This window comes from Aquila chrysaetos, chromosome 13 (assembly GCF_900496995.4).
Source record: "Aquila chrysaetos chrysaetos chromosome 13, bAquChr1.4, whole genome shotgun sequence".
NCBI lineage: Eukaryota > Metazoa > Chordata > Aves > Accipitriformes > Accipitridae > Aquila > Aquila chrysaetos.
Genome location: NC_044016.1, coordinates 22,850,615 through 22,869,233, shown reverse-complemented (window position 1 = coordinate 22,869,233; position 18,619 = coordinate 22,850,615). Strand labels below are relative to the sequence as shown.

The window sequence follows — 18,619 nt, the reverse complement described above, 5'->3', positions numbered from 1 at the left end:
GTGGTTTTAAACTGAAAGAGGGTGGATTCAGATTAGATATTAGGAAGAAGTTCTTCACTGTGACGGTGGTGAGACACTGGAATAGGTTGCCCAGAGAAGTTGTGGATGCCCCATCCCTGGCAGTGTTCAAGGCCAGGCTGGATGGGGCTTTGAGCACCCTGGTCTGGTGGAAGGTGTCCCTGCCCATGGCAGGGGGTTTGAAACTAGATGATCTTTAAGGTCCCTTCCAACCCAAACCATTCTATGATTCTATATAAGGTAAGCAAAACTATGTATATTTGTAAAAAGAAGTGGGTGGCACATTTTTAATATTTAGTTTCTTTGCTTAACAGGTGTTAGTGTCTGTCCAATCCCTAATACTGGTAGCAGAACCATATTTTAATGAACCGGGTTATGAACGATCAAGAGGTACTCCAAGTGGTACCCAGAGCTCCAGAGAATATGATGGAAATATACGACAGGCAACAGTCAAGTGGGCAATGCTTGAACAAATCAGAAATCCATCACCATGTTTTAAGGAGGTAGGTTTTGTGAAATGCAGTAAATATCTTGTTTGTTTATTTTTCTTGTTTGAGTGTTAAGATTAATGCAGGTATTTGGAAACATGCATGAGATGTCCATTTTAGCCTCCTTTTTATTCCCTGGGGCAACTGACTCTAGAGACTGAAGTGAATAAGGATGCACCTGACTTCACAGATTCTTTTCTGGGAAAGGGGAAGGTACACAAATTAGGACTGACCTGTAGGGAGGCTTGGTGCACAGTTTGATAAAACATGGTTCATACAGATGGGCTCATTCTTCATGCCAGGTGGTACCTTTTACATTTCATGTGAAAGCTGTTGATCAGCCTTACAAATGGGCACTCGGTGTTTTGTCAGTCAGCATAGCTAACAGGAGGTATTTTTCCAAGAAACACGAATTTGACGCAAGTATTAGGAAGCACTTTGGATACACCAAAACAATGCAAATTGGAAAAATACTTTAAAACAAATACCAGCCTGAATGTAATTTATTGAAGGATCCACAAAGTATCTGTGCTAAACTAGAAACCTATGCCTTTGAAAACAACTGTCTTGATGCTGATAGAAGTAATACTAACCTTCGTGCATTCACACTATCTTAAAAAACTTACTTGAAAGAAATCAAATTTATTTACATTCCTGAAAATAGACTAATTCACCTATAGTGTCATAGAATAATTTAGTTGTTAGGGACTTCTCTCAGCATCTCTAGGCAAACTCCTTTCTCAAAGCAGGTCAGTTAGATCTCAGGGACTTGAACATATATGAGAAAGGATTTAAGGAAAAAAGAGTTGAAGATACACTAAGTAAGAGAGTCTGTATGAATATTAATGCAGAATGGTTGGTCAAACATGAGTCATCTCACAGTACTACCAGCAAATACTTACAGAAAAACACATTTTACTCTGAACTACTAAAACTGTTGCCTCTTCTAAATTGAGGTGTAGAATCATTTCGTAGCATCACCTATGCTTTCAATTGTCTGCATACTAAAATTCTGAAAAAGCATAATTATTTTAGGATTATGCACATTGCTAAGTATGGTATCTGAGTGAAAGGGTAGTCTCCCATCCCTTCCTTGCTGTCCATAAAAACATCGAATGCAAAAACCTTTTTCCATTACAGTTACTGTGTCTTGTGGAATAAGAAACCATAGACACTTCACCTGCATGACAGGAGTTAAATATTTTATCCACATGCAGGTGGAAAAGGATGTGCAGTCTACTCTGGTGTCTTGAATTAATGAAGAAAAACACGGTGGTTGTTCTAAATTACCTCTTAATGTTTTACTCAATAAGTTGAAGACCATGGTAAAAATAATATCATGACACATAATCAAATAACCTCTGCTAATAGGTGCTTTTTTTCTAACTAAATGTAACAGTTTCACTTTAGCAACAGAAGTTCTCAAATTACAGTAAGTTTAAATTAATTGAAGATACAGAAGGTGGTGGGCTCCCTGATAATAATGCTCCATCTTTCTTTTCACATATACAGAAATGAAGGATATGCAATTATTACAGTATTTGGTAAATTAATCCTGGTTTGCTGTTACTGCACTTTTCAAAAGAATCTCAGCAATACTGTGCTTACTCTGCAGCTTAGCTTTTTTACTACTCGTATAAAAAAGGTAGCTTGTAAGCTGACATCCTGCCCCTCTTCAGGAAGGTAAAGTAAAAAGGTGTATCCAAATGGTGGTGGTTCAATGGAAAACCAATCATCCCCTGAGAACAGATGATTTATGCACAGCACATGTTACCAAAGGCAGTCGTTGAAAACCATACAACTACTAGTGTTCTAAAGGTGGTGTGCAGCTAGGACTGAGTCAAGCTAAGCCACGCACGTGTAAAGGAAAAGTAGCATTAAGAGGTAGATATCAGTTTGCAGAGGTATCCTGAACATTTGAAACCACCTTCTGTTACCTGTGAACCATCAAGTGTTTTGCTGCATGGAAGAGAACTGGCCAACACTTAAAAGCTTGCATCCAAATTGTTTTGTTCTGGTTTAGGTAACACAGTTTTCCTCATTTCCGAAGATACAGTTTTCTGTTTTACCCTGTGTTGAGGTCTTTAGGACAGTATGATGAAATCCTCAAGATTCTGAGAAGACATTTGAAGCTATGATAGCCTGCTTTGGTAAGGAGAAGTTTGAGGCTAAGATAGCTTGCTTTTGTGTTAAAAACACAATCATACTAGCTTAAGCTTGGCGTCCTCCCAAGTGCCTATCAACTTGTGCAACATGAGAACTCCCTTTCTACTTCTCTGAATACATATTCCCCATCATTATGTGAAGTGGCATGTATCTTTCTTTACATATCAAAAAATGGAAATTATGAACTGGAGAGTATTAGATTTTTCTCTGATGCAATAGCTGAATTTTGGAAGAATGCTAAATTCCATCTGCAGCCCCATCCAAATGAAAATGCATCTCTTGTATAGATTATCTGAGCACTTCTCTGAGAGACGAGCTTGTTAAGTTCTCTAGGTTTTTTGTAGGGCTGTGTTAGGAACCTTAGCAATGATGATCATTCAGTAACATAAATGCAAAGGCTGAAAGTGCCTGAAAACTGAGGTCTAAGAAAGAACTTACATTCTTCAGCTCCTAAGATCTTTTGCCTTCACAAATCTGAGCTGTCTCCCCTTCAGTGTCTTAAATGACAGGTAGGCTCAGGAAATCTAAACTGCCAGTCTTTGGGATTTCTTCCAAGCTCCATTATGGATATAAGGAGTGCATCCAGAACTGGAGTCAATTCTGCTTTCAATATGCAGTTTTTCTTTAGACAGATAGTTATATTCTCTAACCTCTAGATGGAAAGATGATTTTGTCAATTATGTTGCAGCGTTGCCAAGAACTCTCTGTCCTCCATAAAATTTCTTTGATTTTATTGTTTCTTTTACCAGGCAGAGTTTTAGAAAACTGTTTAAGACAAAGCCAACACTAAGTAGAGTTTCACAACTTTGGGGTCTGATTGGTTGGTTTTTTTAAACTCAGATGTGTACAGAAATACCAAAATTACTATGCAATCAAATACTGGTTCCCATGCAAACTGTAAGCAGCTCAACTACTATTGCCTGGGAATTGTAGTGTCCCCAGAGGTGTGCTGCCTCTGCCTAGGGCATGTAACTGTAACTCTTCCATAGCAGCTAGTATGATCCCTCTTCTCTATGCAGAAGCATGTTATTTTCCTATGCTTATACTGTTGACAGTGTTTCTGCTTATCGGTTTTCTGTTCAGGCAGCAAGTGGTTAGTGACAGGGGAAGACATGGTGCTTATACTTCCTGCCTATGCTTCTTTAATAAGGACTGTGAAAGCAACAATAAAAGCCTTAATATTGTATCTGAGTAACCCTGCCCCTATGCAAACATAAATGTCCATACCTAGTGGCTGCATAGTAAGATAATCTTTGAACTGAAGAATGCGTCTAATGTACTGCCATCACTTTTTCTTTTCCCTGCTGTGATACTGTATTTGTGGCACTCATTTACCCTTCACCCAGATAACACAAGTGAACACTGAAATGGCAGGCTGCACATAAATTGTAGATTCATACAGACTGGAAAAGACGTCCAGGCCAACCACCTCCTCAAAACAGTATCAGCTGAATTCAGACCAGGTTCCTCAGGCCTTTTTCCAGTTGGGTCTTGGAAACCTCACAGGACAGAAATTCCACAATGTATCTGCAACCTGGTTCAATGCTGAATTATCCTCATACTGATTTTTCCCCCCCCCCCCTTATATCCAGTTAGACTCATAGGGGTCTTGCAGATTTTGTATTGTTGAAGTATATAGTTCTTAGAACACAATGAACACTCTGTTCTTTCATTCTGAATGTTTTCTCCCAGGTCATCCACAAACATTTTTACTTGAAAAGAGTGGAGATCATGGCTCAGTGTGAGGAGTGGATAGCAGACATACAGCAGTACAGCAGTGACAAACGGGTAGGCAGGACTATGTCACATCATGCAGCAGCTCTAAAGGTGAGACTTGCTTTTGTAGTTTTATGTTCTTTAATCAAAAGATGACGAATGGCAATGAAATTGCTCAGTAACTTTAAAACATGTAAACAAACATCAGTTTCCCAACTGTCAAGAGAGAAAGTGTATGTGCATGCCACTTTCTCAGTATTTTTTCTACAAGTTAAATTTTCCTTTAGCGCCTATCTTGCCTATTTTTCTATAAATAGTTGTATAAGATAGAGAGAGTTTATTTTGTTCTCTCTCAGGGTGGATGGGGGGTTATGATAAAGTTGTACTACAACCAATTGCTTGCCAGAAAACAAGCTTTTTGAATAGACAAGCACAGTTACTAAACTGTGATCCATTACAATTAGTTTTACCCTGTGTTAACTTTTAACAGTTATAACCATTATAAATGTTTTCTTCCTTCCTAGCCAAGTACTATCATTTGTGTATTTTGTGTCCACACAGACAACAGACCTATATTTTTTTTCTTTCTTCCCCAGAGGAGCAAAAGAAATTTTTTAAAGGCTTTTATTGCTAGACTTGCATTCTTTCGATGTGCCTGGTCTTCAAAATGAAGTTACTGTTCGTTACTACAATCAGTGTACAAATCTCTGTATATCTGTGTCTGTAACAGATCTCATCATGAACTCTTTACAAATTTACATTTTTACTGTATGACCTACCTAATACAAGCCAGTTTCTGCTGTGATCACAGAACACAGATATGACTCAACTGCAAGCCAAATAGCATAGTATTTATATTGATGCACTTGTTTGCGGCAGTTCTGTTTACTGCCTTTAATTTGTCCCTAGCAGCACTTGCTAATTATTCTGTTACTACAAGGACAGTACGAATCCTTAAATACAGGGAAAAAGTTTATCCAGTCATTGAAACAGCACATTTAAACCTTTTCTACTTACTCCTTTTTTTTGCCTTATTTTGTCCAACATTGTGAAAAGTATTGTTTTAACTATGGTCTTCCACGCTGACTTCTTTTTGTATATTCAGCGTCATACAGCGCAGTTGCGGGAAGAACTTCTAAAACTTCCCTGTCCTGAAGGATTGGATCCAGACACGGACGACACCACAGAAAAATGCAGTGCCACAACAAGCTCAGAAGAGACTATGTTGCACGAACAGGTTAAACCCAGCAGTAGTAAAGATATCCCCACTGATTTCAAGTTATGAGTTGCATTGACATGGACTTTCTAGACACAAAGGCTTTGAAGCACAAGCCAAATATGTCAATATTTGTATGTAAGAAGCTAATTATGTAATAGGTAATGAAATTGAAACTATACTATGCCCTTAAGGTTATACAGTTTAATTCAAGATGATCTTTTATTTACCTGTACAAGAGTGTAAACTTTTTTGTGCTTTTATTTTTCAGTTGTGAGAACCACTGATTGGTATGTTTAAAAAGTTATGTATACAAGAAATGGATAAATCACTGATATATAAGGGAAACTACCTTAGGAAAGAATGTTTACTGAATGTTTATTATTTTTTTTTACTTGTAGAGTGAGGGCAGTTGTAACAAAGAATATATATTGGTCATTCTTACAGCTACTATTTAAAGTCAGAAAATTTTCACTGAATTTGATAGATTTTACGTTTGGCCATATATTCATGCTCATATTTGATTCTAAAGAAAACCTGTATACTTCAATAAACGTTAAATGGACATGATCCCTCTTTTATGATTTACTGGTACATTTTTTAAATAAACTGCCATAAAAGACATTCTAGCTGAAGACTTGCACTTGTATGACTGAATTCATTACAGTCAACATATTTAATTTTATGCTTACTAATTCTAAAATGCAGATGAAATAAATGCACATGGTTTTACCTCATGCCAAAATTTGGACTTCTGAATTAATCTTTTGTTTGGCTATTTTATGCAAACTAACAGTATTCTAAATTTCTTAAGGGCTATTCTGAAACAAAGTCTTTTCTCTGTTGAAATGTCTGATTTTTACATAATCAACTGTGTTCTTAAGTACTGACAGGGGCTAATGACGTGCCACACAGGACTCTCAACGTTCTGTAGTTCCTACTGTATAGACTTATTTCCAATTTTATACTTGCAACCACAGATCCCTAACTAAAAAGGGTAAGAGATTTGCTTGATTTAATAATCAAGTCTTGCTTTCAACATAACATGCATTACTATCACTGTTCTTAATTTTTGAGCGGTCCTTGAAGGACTAAAAAATTATTACTGGTATTACCTCAGACTAATAATCTGTTGTATTATAAATACTATAAATCAGGCAAAATCGAAGCTTTTTTGTTTTCTATTTGTTCTTTGTTTATAAGTATCACGCTGGAATTTTTTCACTTTTTGTTTTACAATGTATTATTGCTAATCATTAAAAATGGCACCAACTGAGGTTGTGTTTTTATGCTGATGGTTAACAGACTTTGATAGTTATGACCAAAGTACAATTTTTCTGTTACATTGATATGTTGTGTTAATCCAAGGCCTGTCCTGATTGTACATACCTCTGAAAAGAACAACTTAGGCATGTCTGTGTTACTTCAGGGGATCCTTAATCAAAAAGCAAACCAAGCAGCTCTGTGCCAGAGCTGCTGGTAAATACATGAAACAAAGAGTTTATGCTACATAGTCAAAGTGTTAGAACTTCATCAGTGTTAAAACAGCACTGTGTTTTTCTAGATGGGTATTTACTTCCCTTCTATTACTGTACAAAATGACTGTGATACTCTTTTAAAGGCTCCAAAAGCAAAATTACCCGCTGACTTCCAACTATATTTAAGTTAGTGGTTTCCATTAAATCTCTTCATTTAGTGCTTAAACTGTCTAGCTACAGGAGCACAGTCTTTTTATAAAATTCTGGCACTTGTAGCAAAACCAAATGTATCAGACCTGAAGATCCTCCTTAAACGTGAAGACTTTTTTTACCATTAAAAAACAACACTGAAATAAAAAGTACCTAACTTGCATTGATTTGACATTAAGAGGGTGGCTAACATGATTGTACCATTTTCTCTAGTGTGTATTTATGGTATCATAGCAATGCTAATGTGAACTTACTGCTGCTTAATTAAGCAGATGTAAACAGCTGCATGGGATATTAAACTCTAATTTGTATCCACATACCAATTAGCATTTTTTTGCTCTAACCTGAGCTAGAATGGTATTGTACCAAATTAATGCAGAGATTCAATCCTTAATAACATGCAACTATGTTATAGTGTAGTAAGTAAATTGTGAACTTGGCAACAGACACAAAATTACATTATTTTCAAGGTTTTTAGATATAACACACAAGGTAGCTATGTTACTTTGCAGTAAAACCACAGTAAAACCTATGACGTATGTTGACAACTGAGTATTTTTTAACCAGTTCCCCTCATCTTCTACCATTTTATCAAACTGAATAGAAACCTGTATAGATAGATCACAGTTTTTAACCCATCACATTAAAGTCCTGTGTTTTAACTGTGAAGCTGTTTTTGTAGAAAATATTTAAAAAATCAAGAGAAATTATTTTCAAAAGTGCAAAGGGCATCAAACTGCTAATTAGATTGTCACAGAATTTTACCCCTTGTTTTTGGTCCTGCCTTTGGCCCAAGTTTCACCACTGCCACCTTGCCATGCAGTGTAGAGTGAGATGTTGCCAGCCATTGGAATCACTGTAGCCACTCTGCTGAAGGAAGCGTGCACCACATAGTAAGTCACAGACAATAATGCCAAGCTTTTCTGACTGGTTGAATCTACACTACCTACTGAAGAGGGAACAGCTCAGCAATCTATGAGACCTTGTGCTCCACGAGAGCAAACCACTCATTACAGTGATTGCTGTGCATAAACAACTGTTCTGTTTTGCAGTTGTAGACAGTATATGAATAATACCGCCGCAAGATTTAGCAGTTTCCTCTGGAACTTCCTTCGGGTAAAACATGTGCATAGCTGTATGGATTAATGCTTTTCTGTAATCCTACTGCTGCTATACAGGAAAAAACAAAAATGACAATCTAGGAGAAAACCAAGAAAATTTGAAACATAAGAACCCTGTAAGCAACTTCCAAGTTCCACTCCAGTAATTATGTTAGATGTTTAGCTACTAGTAGAATAAAGTATGTGTGACTATAGATGGACTAGGTCTACAGCAGCCTGTTTGGCTTGCTTTGTTGGGCTTTGTTACTGTTTTTCTTCTCTAAATCTTTGACATAAATTCAAGGTAGAGATTGTGCATGTCTGCTAGTCTACTCTCCTTTGCAGCAGGTAAAATCATGCCAACACAGGTAAGGCACTGGACTACTAATAGCTTCTAGGGAGCTTCAGTGTGAGTGTGTCATCAGTACTGTGGTTGGATGATGATCTATTAAGCAGCAAAAAGCTCACACAATGCAGATAATAAATGTACTACACTACTTATGATGGTTTTAACATCTGTTTGCTGTATCAAATAGGGCATTCTGTTTCTGGCAGGAATCACATTGTTAAGAAAACATTACTACAAAACAATCTTTTGTTCCATGCAACTATGTAAAACTGTACATAGGATGTTTATTAGGGGAGCTTTTCTTCCCCAAAATGTTTCTGGTATTACATAAACAAATGTTCTATTTTACATCCTATAACAAACAACTTGATAAGCAAAGAACCGTATTATTAATTTACTTTGTTTACCCATAAATATCTGAACACAAATCCAGCTGACCTACGTTTAAGCCAGGACTATACTATGTTACTCTGATCCCTGTGAAGGAGAATTATTTAGGCTTAGGTTTTTAGTTGGAGTTTCTCAGGCATGTCATCTTCATTTCTTACCTCTATGCTGCCTTTGTATTAGTGTGGTTTAGAAGTGTTCTTGTTTCCTCATTTTTTCTCCAGAAGCCAGTCACCATCATGTGGACTTGCCTCCCTGGACTGTCAACTCTCTGTAGTTAGAAACAGAAATTAGAAGTATTTTTCATTGGAAAGGAGACACAGATTTACCTTTATCTGACCATAAGGAACAAGTGTATGTTATAGAAGCTATTTCAGATATATGTTATTGATTTTTTTTTTTTACCATGTATATACACACATACCTATTTATGTGTGTATAAATGCATCAGGTCTGGCAGTTATTAGTCTTCAGAAAACAGTTTTCTGAGCTTTATTTTCCCTCTCCTTTTCCATAGATAGTGACATTAGGTGGAATGTGCAGGCATTTATATCGGAATGTGAGCTTTCTGAAATACAGTAAGCTGAATGGGGACAAAAGCAAGTTCTACAATTACTAAACCAAATCACAGGTAAAAACATTTCAATCCACAGAGATTTTGTTGTTACTGTTATTTTATTCTCCTAGAACATGAATGCAGAAAATACAATATCTACCCAGTGATTTACTATAGTAGAACTCTAAAATAATCTCACCACTGCCTCTATTTTTAATAAAGGCTGTGAGAAAACAAATCCCAAACCACAATGCTCCATCTTGATTGAAACAGTTCTGCATATTGTGACCTGTCCTCTCTGCAGGCTGCACTCTCTAATGTGCTTCTTGCCTCAGAAGCAACTTGTTGGCTCTTGAAAAGTGATAACATGGTCCACTTAGTTCTCCAGCTGTATTAATGCTATTTATCCTTTACATTAAGAGTGCCTGTAACTGTATCATTTAATAATACAACATCATCCTCAAATGTCTAGATAATATTAATGCTAGAGTTGGTAACATTTCTGTAATTCAGGTAGATAGCAAAATTTTGGTTTTAAGGTTGTTTAGTTAAAAGTCCAGAAAGGAAAGAAGCAGGCTTTTAATCAGTCAGAGACCATGCAGGGCATCTTGCAGCCCTGCTTCTGATGGGAAGATAGGCGAGTTAATCTTGGGAGCCAGTGCAAGCACTGCCCTAAGAAAATCTCCTGGGACTAAGAAAATGCATGTTATTGTCCCCCTCAAAGACATTTAGAAATGAGGTGACTGTGGTGAGACTTGCACACAAGAGAAGTTGTTAAACCTCGACAGTAATGCCCAAAATCATACTTAAATCAAATATAAATGTATATTTGCAAAAATAAACAAGCAGGCTGATCTACTGTGGTTACTAGAGCAACAAGGCAGATGTGGTTTTACATGAGGAACGTGTCTCAAACATGCCATATCTCACCCCATTTAAAAATTTGCAAATACTTTCCTGTTGCCACTGTTGTGCTCCATACTTCCAATTTAACCACTTACTGCATTTTTTTTAAATTTGTTTGTCCTGCACCTCCATTCATTGTTCTCTTCCTCACCTACCCACCCACATCCACAGCCATGCATGAAGCCTGCAGTAGTTCATAAACTCTTTGCATAGAAAGCAACCACACACCAGTCCCCCAATAGCAAATATAAGACATCTTAAAAAAAAAACCACAAAAACACAGCCCCCTCCCATCAGAAAATTAAAGCAAACTAAAATGTTATAATAAAAAAATTCAGTTTGCCATCATTAAAGACTGCCTCTGTTGCTTCATTAAGCATTTTCTCATTTACCAGGAGAACAAATGGGAAAAGCAAAATTGGGGGGTTGGGCGGGTGTCCATCTTTTCTGTTTTCTATCAGGCATTTAAACAAGTATGTGATTCAGAAAAAGAATACCAACAGAAAATGTCTTGCAATCTACTCCTAAACAATGGTTTGGATGTCTCCAGAAGTCCTGTTCTCTCACCTTGAAACTCTTTAAAGTTTTCAGCCACAGAAAACCTTTGCCCATACCTAAATTAGCAACATCCACATCAGTGCAAACTTCCAGGAATTTGTCAGTCAAAATTCCTTTGTTTGAAACCTCTGGTAATAATGATAAGCTTATTTCTACAATTATTTTAAGCAGCTTGTAAGAAGGTGACAATGAGTTGGATGCCACACAGCTGTACAGCAGTCTTAGCTGAAGCCCAGCACAATTCTAAGCCTAGAGTATGACAGCAACTCAACACTGCACAAGGAGTACCAGTATGGCTAACTTAGGATGTAAGAAGGCCATCATCATTACTTAGGCTGTGCAACCAGCCTAGGCAAGCACCAGCATTCTCACATTAGGGAAGCCAGGGTGCCAGATCCCTGTGCACGCTGGCTGGGAACGGTCCTGTAGGATAGGAGTCCTAGCCTCCATCCTGGCTATAGCTACAGTTCAGGCTGTCCTGAAAACCTTGCAAATGTTTGCTGGCAAAGTACTGTGGCAGTGATTCAAGAGGAAACAGAGGTGACATGGCAGATCAAAAACTTAATAGCCAACGACAGGACTGCTGGAAAGGAAATGATATCCCTGCCAACAGGACCCATCTCTCAACTACCAAGTTGTCACTGTGCAAATGGCAACTGGATTTTGAGGCTGTTTCAACCAGTGAAAGTTGGTGATATAAGAAATTCACAGGGGCTGGCCTCCAGCTCAGCAGCAGTCACAAGAGAAATCATGCAACCATCTGGCTGGCTGAATGAATGCTGCCATATCATGTGGGATTCTGGATAAGTCCCAGAGCATTACAGAAGCCCCAAACTAGGGGAAAAAAATTTCTTCCAGCTTCAATTCAATACATCTCCTGTCTGCCTCATGATCACTAAAGGCAATAGAGTGTGCAGGCAGGTCACACAGACACTGAAACACCTGCTGTCATATAGCTCCCTGGGAGGCTTTAAACATTAGCAACATGAAGGGTCTAATAGAGAGCACCTGATCCATATGACAGAACAGGGAAGACAAGGTGGAAATTACATCCAAGTGACAATTTAGCTTGATGCAGATTTTACTCTAGTTTAAAAAAAAAAAAAAAACACCACCACACCAACACTACAAATATATACTCAGACACAAACAGTTGTTGATGACAGCAAATGGAGACCGAAACAGAGGTACTCCAGAGAACAAAATATCCTTTTGTATCTGCACTTCCTACTGATGTGTTAAACCTCCTTCCGCTCTTTTCTAGCTGTTCCTCCAAGGAAATCATTCATGTTAGAAAACAAATAGCCAGATGAACAAATGACACACAGCAGGGAACTGAACATCAATAACCTGTATCAGAGGAGAAGCCAAGGCATTTAAACAAAGAATAGAACAACAGTACATGGCTCCTGATAAACAACTGTGTAATTCGGGAAAGATGGTTCTATCTTGAAGAGCTCTCAAGAGTCTGGACTGCTAGCAGAAATCAATGAAGGACAGTGCTGAAATTTCAAGATTGCATATAGAGAACTGCAGTAGAATGCTAAATTCGATGTATGCCTAATGCAAGACATGGATTAATCATCTGAATAAAAATAACACAGTTAAAATGCTTGTTGTGATACTGCTGTCTTCCCAAAAATGTTAGTATGACTTGCATAAGTGTATTTTTAATTACTACTTTAAATACACTTGTGCTATTACTTGCAAATGCATTTTCAGGCACAGAATCCAACAGCAAGTGATTTTTCCATTGCCAAGTGTGCGCTCAAAGACAGTTGTCCAGTCAATGTCACCAAGGACAAATCACGACTGTAAATTCATCCAGTTTTAATAGTTCATTTTCCACATTTTAACACACTGACCTATGCATCAAAGCTCCACTGAGGCAACAGAACAGTGCTCAGTGCCCCAGCATTCATCACAGGCTGCAATTAAGCATCCTACTGGTCAGAATCTGGGGTCCCACAGCAAAGCGTGCTTGATCTGTCATACAGAAATTATTTGCTATTCATTCCCAAATATTACATCCTGCAACTGATGCAAAGTTTCCATGCAGATTAAATTGACACCAGTGTTCAACTCAACCTCTGCCTTCTTTTTATCAGACTGAATTTGTTCTATAAGCCCTCTGGAAAAAGTGCCACTATTTACATTTTTCCTAAATTGAAGTATTGCCATAGTTGAACAGCTTTTGCCTTAATGGTGTTTGGGTTTTAGTTCAGTTAGCATACGTAAAGAAAATATTTCAGAGTTCTTATTCAGCATCATCTTCTCATCTTAGTTTAGGCCTTTGTGTATTACTTGTTATTTATATGACATCTAAGGAAAAAGAAAGCTCTGTATGAAGCTAAAGGAAATGTTTCGAGTGTCATTTTAAGGCATGTATCAGAGAAGATTATTTGCTCTGTGCTTTCTTGTTAAAATACTATTTCACCATTCGTGTGACCATTCTGTATACTAAGTTCTTTGCCCAAAGTCAATTGTATCATAGAATCATAGAAATGCTGACCAGGAGGGACAGCTGGGGGTGATCACCCTTTAGCCTGCTCTTCCCTAAACTAAACATCTAGCTCCCTCAGTGACTACGACTACTCATGGAATACATGATCTAGGTCCCCTACCACCACAATAGTTTAGACTCTGCTTCAAGCTAATTGCTTTCTCCCTTTTGTGTCTACTTCCAGTTACGTAGAGAAGTTACCATGGATACCCTGCATTTATAGCTTACTTCAGTTACAAGACATAATTTGTACATTTTCATTTACTCAGAACCAAAACCATTTTACAATAGGTGAAGAAAATAAGGAGGAAAACTGACCATAGGCCATGTTTCACTTTAAAAAGGCCAGCCATTTCCAGTTTCTCTCATACTTGCAGTAAAACCATTAATCATCATAAACTCATTTTGTCTAAAAGCAGAGGTAATACTTTTTTTCATGTAAATCACTTCATTGCCATGACAGGATGATGCCAGAGAATCTAAATAGGTGATCTAATAAATTTTTCTTTTGGAACATTGTTTAGCATTAAAGGTTACTGAGGGGGGCAGGGCATGATTGATGTCAGCTGCTGGTAAGAAAAATTTGGTTTTAATTTTCATAAAATAGACCTAAATACTACATTGACACAGAAACACTTTTATAGACTGAGAAAATATACACCTAACTTAATACTGGAGCAGTAAGAACCCAAGACCTTTCTAGAATAAAAATCCAGCTCCAGCTAATATTAAGATTTTCTGAAATTTGAAAAAGATTATTAAAATAAAAATTAACCTTGCAAGTTGTATAATTTCATTCCTCTTTTGAAGGACAATTTCTGAGTAATAATTCAGCACTTCATGTTCACCATCTGTACATGTACATATAGTTGAACACAAATTCTTTTAACTGAAATTAGCTTTGCATCTAATTTGACTATGTGCATAAGAATTCTCAAACAATGAAACAGTAGTACAGGAGAGAAACAGAATTTTATTTCTCCCTCCAAAAGCAACCAACCTTGCCTGAATTGCAGCCTATACCTTAACCAAAATGCAGCTATTTACTGAAAACCTACAGCAGCATGGTAGAACAAATATATATATGGCATCATGGAAAATGGAAAGACTGTGACAAAACCTAGAAGTCAAAGCTGTTAGTCCCTGTTTCTCTGTCCAAGATCTCTCCAAGTCAAGCCTTGGAAGGAATTACTGACTTTGGTTTGATTCAAACCTTTTTTTTTTTTTCTATTTGCTCTTTTTTCCTTTGGGGAAAACAGATGAAAAACTATGTTTCACATACATAGCTTTAATCCCTACTCCTTAATGCAGCAGTGGGCATACTCAGTAACCACTGCCCTGCTGGGTAAGGCATAGCAATTCTTTTTCCATGCAGCTGATCTAATCAGAGGTATTCTACAGCCCACACAGACCAGCTGCAATGAAAGAAGCAAGTCCCCTTTAAAACAGCTATTTCCTATACAAATAAAACAGAAAGCTGGATAACCCCTCAGCATTTATCCAGCTCTTAAAATGGGTTTCACAGCCTCCAATGGTTGCAGGGCTGTAGCTCTATCAGCTTCCTGATCAGCTCCTTTAAAGCCAGCTTTTTGCACATAAGACTTTTACATCTTCACTTACAAATTAGACACCCCAAAGAAACAAATACCATCTTGCAGAACACCTAGTCTGGACAAAAGAGAACTAACACTTAAAAATATGGATTGGTTCATTATTTGTTTCTTTTCATGTTGAAATTATACTTCAACACCTGACTCCAAAGGAGAAGCAATTTTGTCAGGGCAGTTTATTTCTGTAAAACAGTTAAGCAGGTTTGATATCTAACACAAATGTTTTAATTATCCATTTCATCCTGAAGCACAGTACACAGCCACATGAGATGGCGTGACTTGATCTAACAGATCACTGCTGCAGGAATGAGGATGGTCCCCTTTTCCTCACTTCAGAGCTGCACTCCTACACCTGAGCTGCCAGATGAGCTCCGGTGCTCATCTGACCACTGCTAACACTGTGACAGTGTCATCCTCAACTTGACAAAAAGCTGCCTGTACAGAGGAACCTGTCAAGAGCTGCAGCCTGCCAAGGGAAGGGTCTCCTGGGTATCAGAGCAACCTCCAAGGAAGGGACGGGACAGTGTGGATGAAAGCAAGGCAGGAAGGCAGGGTGGCAAGACCTCTCATTTTCAGAGGCAGCAAGCTGTTTGGCCAGCTCAGCTGCTCCTGCAAGTACAGCCTTAGCATTTCTACCGTGCTAATTTTTAAACTTACCCTATAACTGTCAGGTTCCTTCTCTGTTAAAAAAAAAAAAAAAAAAAAAAAATCTATTTATAGATTTTAATAGATCCTTAAAGCAATTTGATCATTACAACAGGACAGTTTCCTGGTGAATTCAACCTAATCCTTTCACCAGAGATGTTTATTCATTTTTATTCAGCTTGATTAGCTCACCAATTTTAAATTCCTCTAGATGTGCTCTGAAATGTATTTTGGGGTTAAGACATACCATTAACATGCCCTTGCACCAGGAAAACCTTAGTATGTTACAGAAAAACAAACAAACAAACAAAAAACCCAACCAAAAAATCAAACAATACATCACCAGTAGATCATCCTCCTGAATACCCACAGAAAACAAACAGAAATCTTTCTTTTACAATACGTCTGCATACTGTCCGGGAATCCTTCTGCCTCTCACATGACACATCAAAATAAAAACCAACCACCCTCAGGGACAACAAATCTTTTTTTACCCTCTCCTGCTCTTATACTTCATAAAGACATAGATTATATTTCTGTAGTTTTATGTGTGTAAGCCCACTGATCATGACAGAAAAGCAAAATCAAATAAAATAATTCTGCCTTGTTCTGACAGGGATGACATGGTCTCTTCTGATGAGCTTTGGTAAGCTTCAGTAATTTCTCAATACTGATACAGGAGAAGGATAAGGAAATAGATTAATGTGCAATATCAAGTGCTTTGGATTATATATAGCTGCATATTGGTTCAGTGGCCACTTGGAGGATGCACTTAAATGAGAACAACCCTTGGTGGCAATCAGTCAGGATCTGGGTGGTAAAACTCCCCAAAACAGAATCTTTACTGCTGGCTCTGCAGAATCAGATCCAAAAAAACATTGATTCAAACGAGTATAAAATGTTTTAGTGAAAGGAATTTAAACTCAAACACTGTGTTCTCAAGTGCTGTTTTCCTGTGTGACTCCCTTTATCAATTCATAGATTTTTCCATTCACTTACCTTGTTCTCACTGCAAAAACTATTATCAACTTTTCCAATGTTTGCATTGTTCTTTCCCTTCTCTATTCTCCTTGCTCATGCAAAGCTTGACTTCTTTCTTTAAAAAAATGGTCCCTTCTGGTAATGTGAGGCCCTTTGCTCCAGACTATTTAAGTAGTGTTTAGTACTTACCTCATACTTGGATGCCCAATTCTCTTAACTCCTGTAGTATTTTCTAGGTTAACAGTAAAAACTTCACCATTTTTTCCTAAAGTGCCACCCTAAATAATTGTGTTACACCTAAATTATTTTTCAAGCTCTTCACCTTTCCACCCCTTTTAAGAAGAAAATATAAAATGGAATTCAGTAATGGAAACGATTTACTTGAGCAATATGTTAATGCAATGTTTAAATGATAATGAAAATAGTAACACAAATGAAAAGGGAAATGTATGCACACATCCTCCATATTGTGTTCAATTTAGGAACAGACTGCAGCTGACAACCTTGTATTTACTTTAAGAAAACTGAGTATTCATACTTCTGTACTCCTTGATATTGATAAAGGTAGTATGTTTTTTAAATTCATACTGGGGTCCATTATCATCTAAAGCCATGCTACAAGCTGACAAATTAAACCTGCCAGCTATGGATATTTTTAATTCCCTCAACCTACTACATGCAGAAACCATTTACATATTTTTTTTAAACTCACAGTACTTTTGTGTGCATGCGTCTCATTCTAATCATTTTCTGCCAGGTGCACTGCAGCAAGCCAAAAAATAGCTTTAAGCAATTCACAAAACTGTTGTACACAGCATTTGCTGAAGTAAAATTTCTCTTTCCTCTGTTTTTGACATCCCAGTGACTGCACTGCAGAACTCCTCTAACCACTGTACTTACAGGTGACAACATGCTGATATCTTATTTAAATTCTGCAAGGGCACCATCTGCCCTGTATTTGAGCTATGAGGCTGAAATGCTCTTTATTCCAAGGCAACCAAGAGGTCTTTTGGAGAAAAAGATGTAAATTGTGTGTGGGAGGAAAGAACATGGACTAGGTTTCATTTGCTTGGAAAATTCTATTGCACTCCAAGGAAACAAAGCAGACTTCAAAATTGTCTTGGTCAACCACTGAACCTCTTGTCCAGATGCTTCACCTCTACCAGCAGTGCTGCCACAACTTACCAGGCAGTTCTTCCAGAACATGACTCTCAGCATTAAATGCTACCATTAACAATTATTTTCCTTGTCAGTAACAATAATGTATCAGACCTCTTAAATGTTCACGCCCTCCCCTTATTCATGACCCCCTGACCAAGATACTAGAGCTCTTAATATAGATGTATGTAAATTGGTACAGCCTGATCCCTCACTCAGCTAGCAACATCCATTTCCATTGCCTATTTACCCTTTCCTCCACAAACACATTAATGCTATCTTTCACACTGCATTATGGACAACCTAAAACAAAACCCTTCCAGGCTTGTCTGCAATGCCGCTTCTTGACAGTCTTTTTCTCATCCTTTTTCAGTATCTACCATGACAGCTCCTGCAAAGTACTGATTGTATATACAGAGGGTTTGCAGCAATTTCCATTATTTATGTAGCATTCAGATCTTTTCATTAAAAAGATAAAATCAGACAAGATGCAGCTGTTCACACAGCTGGTTTATGAAAACATTATTTTCTCTGCCTTTTACACATTAGCTCTCCACAGCATCTCCCAGTACAT

The 18,619-nt window shown here is 37.6% G+C and overlaps 1 protein-coding gene across 11 annotated transcripts in view; it reads left to right on the top strand.

Moving 5' to 3' along the window:
- Nucleotides 1-6,341, top strand: part of BIRC6 (baculoviral IAP repeat containing 6) — a 195,149-nt gene extending 188,808 nt beyond the window's left edge. For all 11 annotated transcript variants that reach the window (XM_030035311.2, XM_030035310.2, XM_041128485.1 and 8 more), the window contains 3 exons: nt 333-521; nt 4,365-4,499; nt 5,494-6,341. In XM_030035311.2, the coding sequence (XP_029891171.1) occupies nt 333-521; nt 4,365-4,499; nt 5,494-5,673 (504 nt within the window). In that variant the 3' untranslated portion in view covers nt 5,674-6,341. The remainder of the gene's footprint in view (nt 1-332; nt 522-4,364; nt 4,500-5,493) is intronic.
- Nucleotides 6,342-18,619: the final 12,278 nt, after the last annotated feature.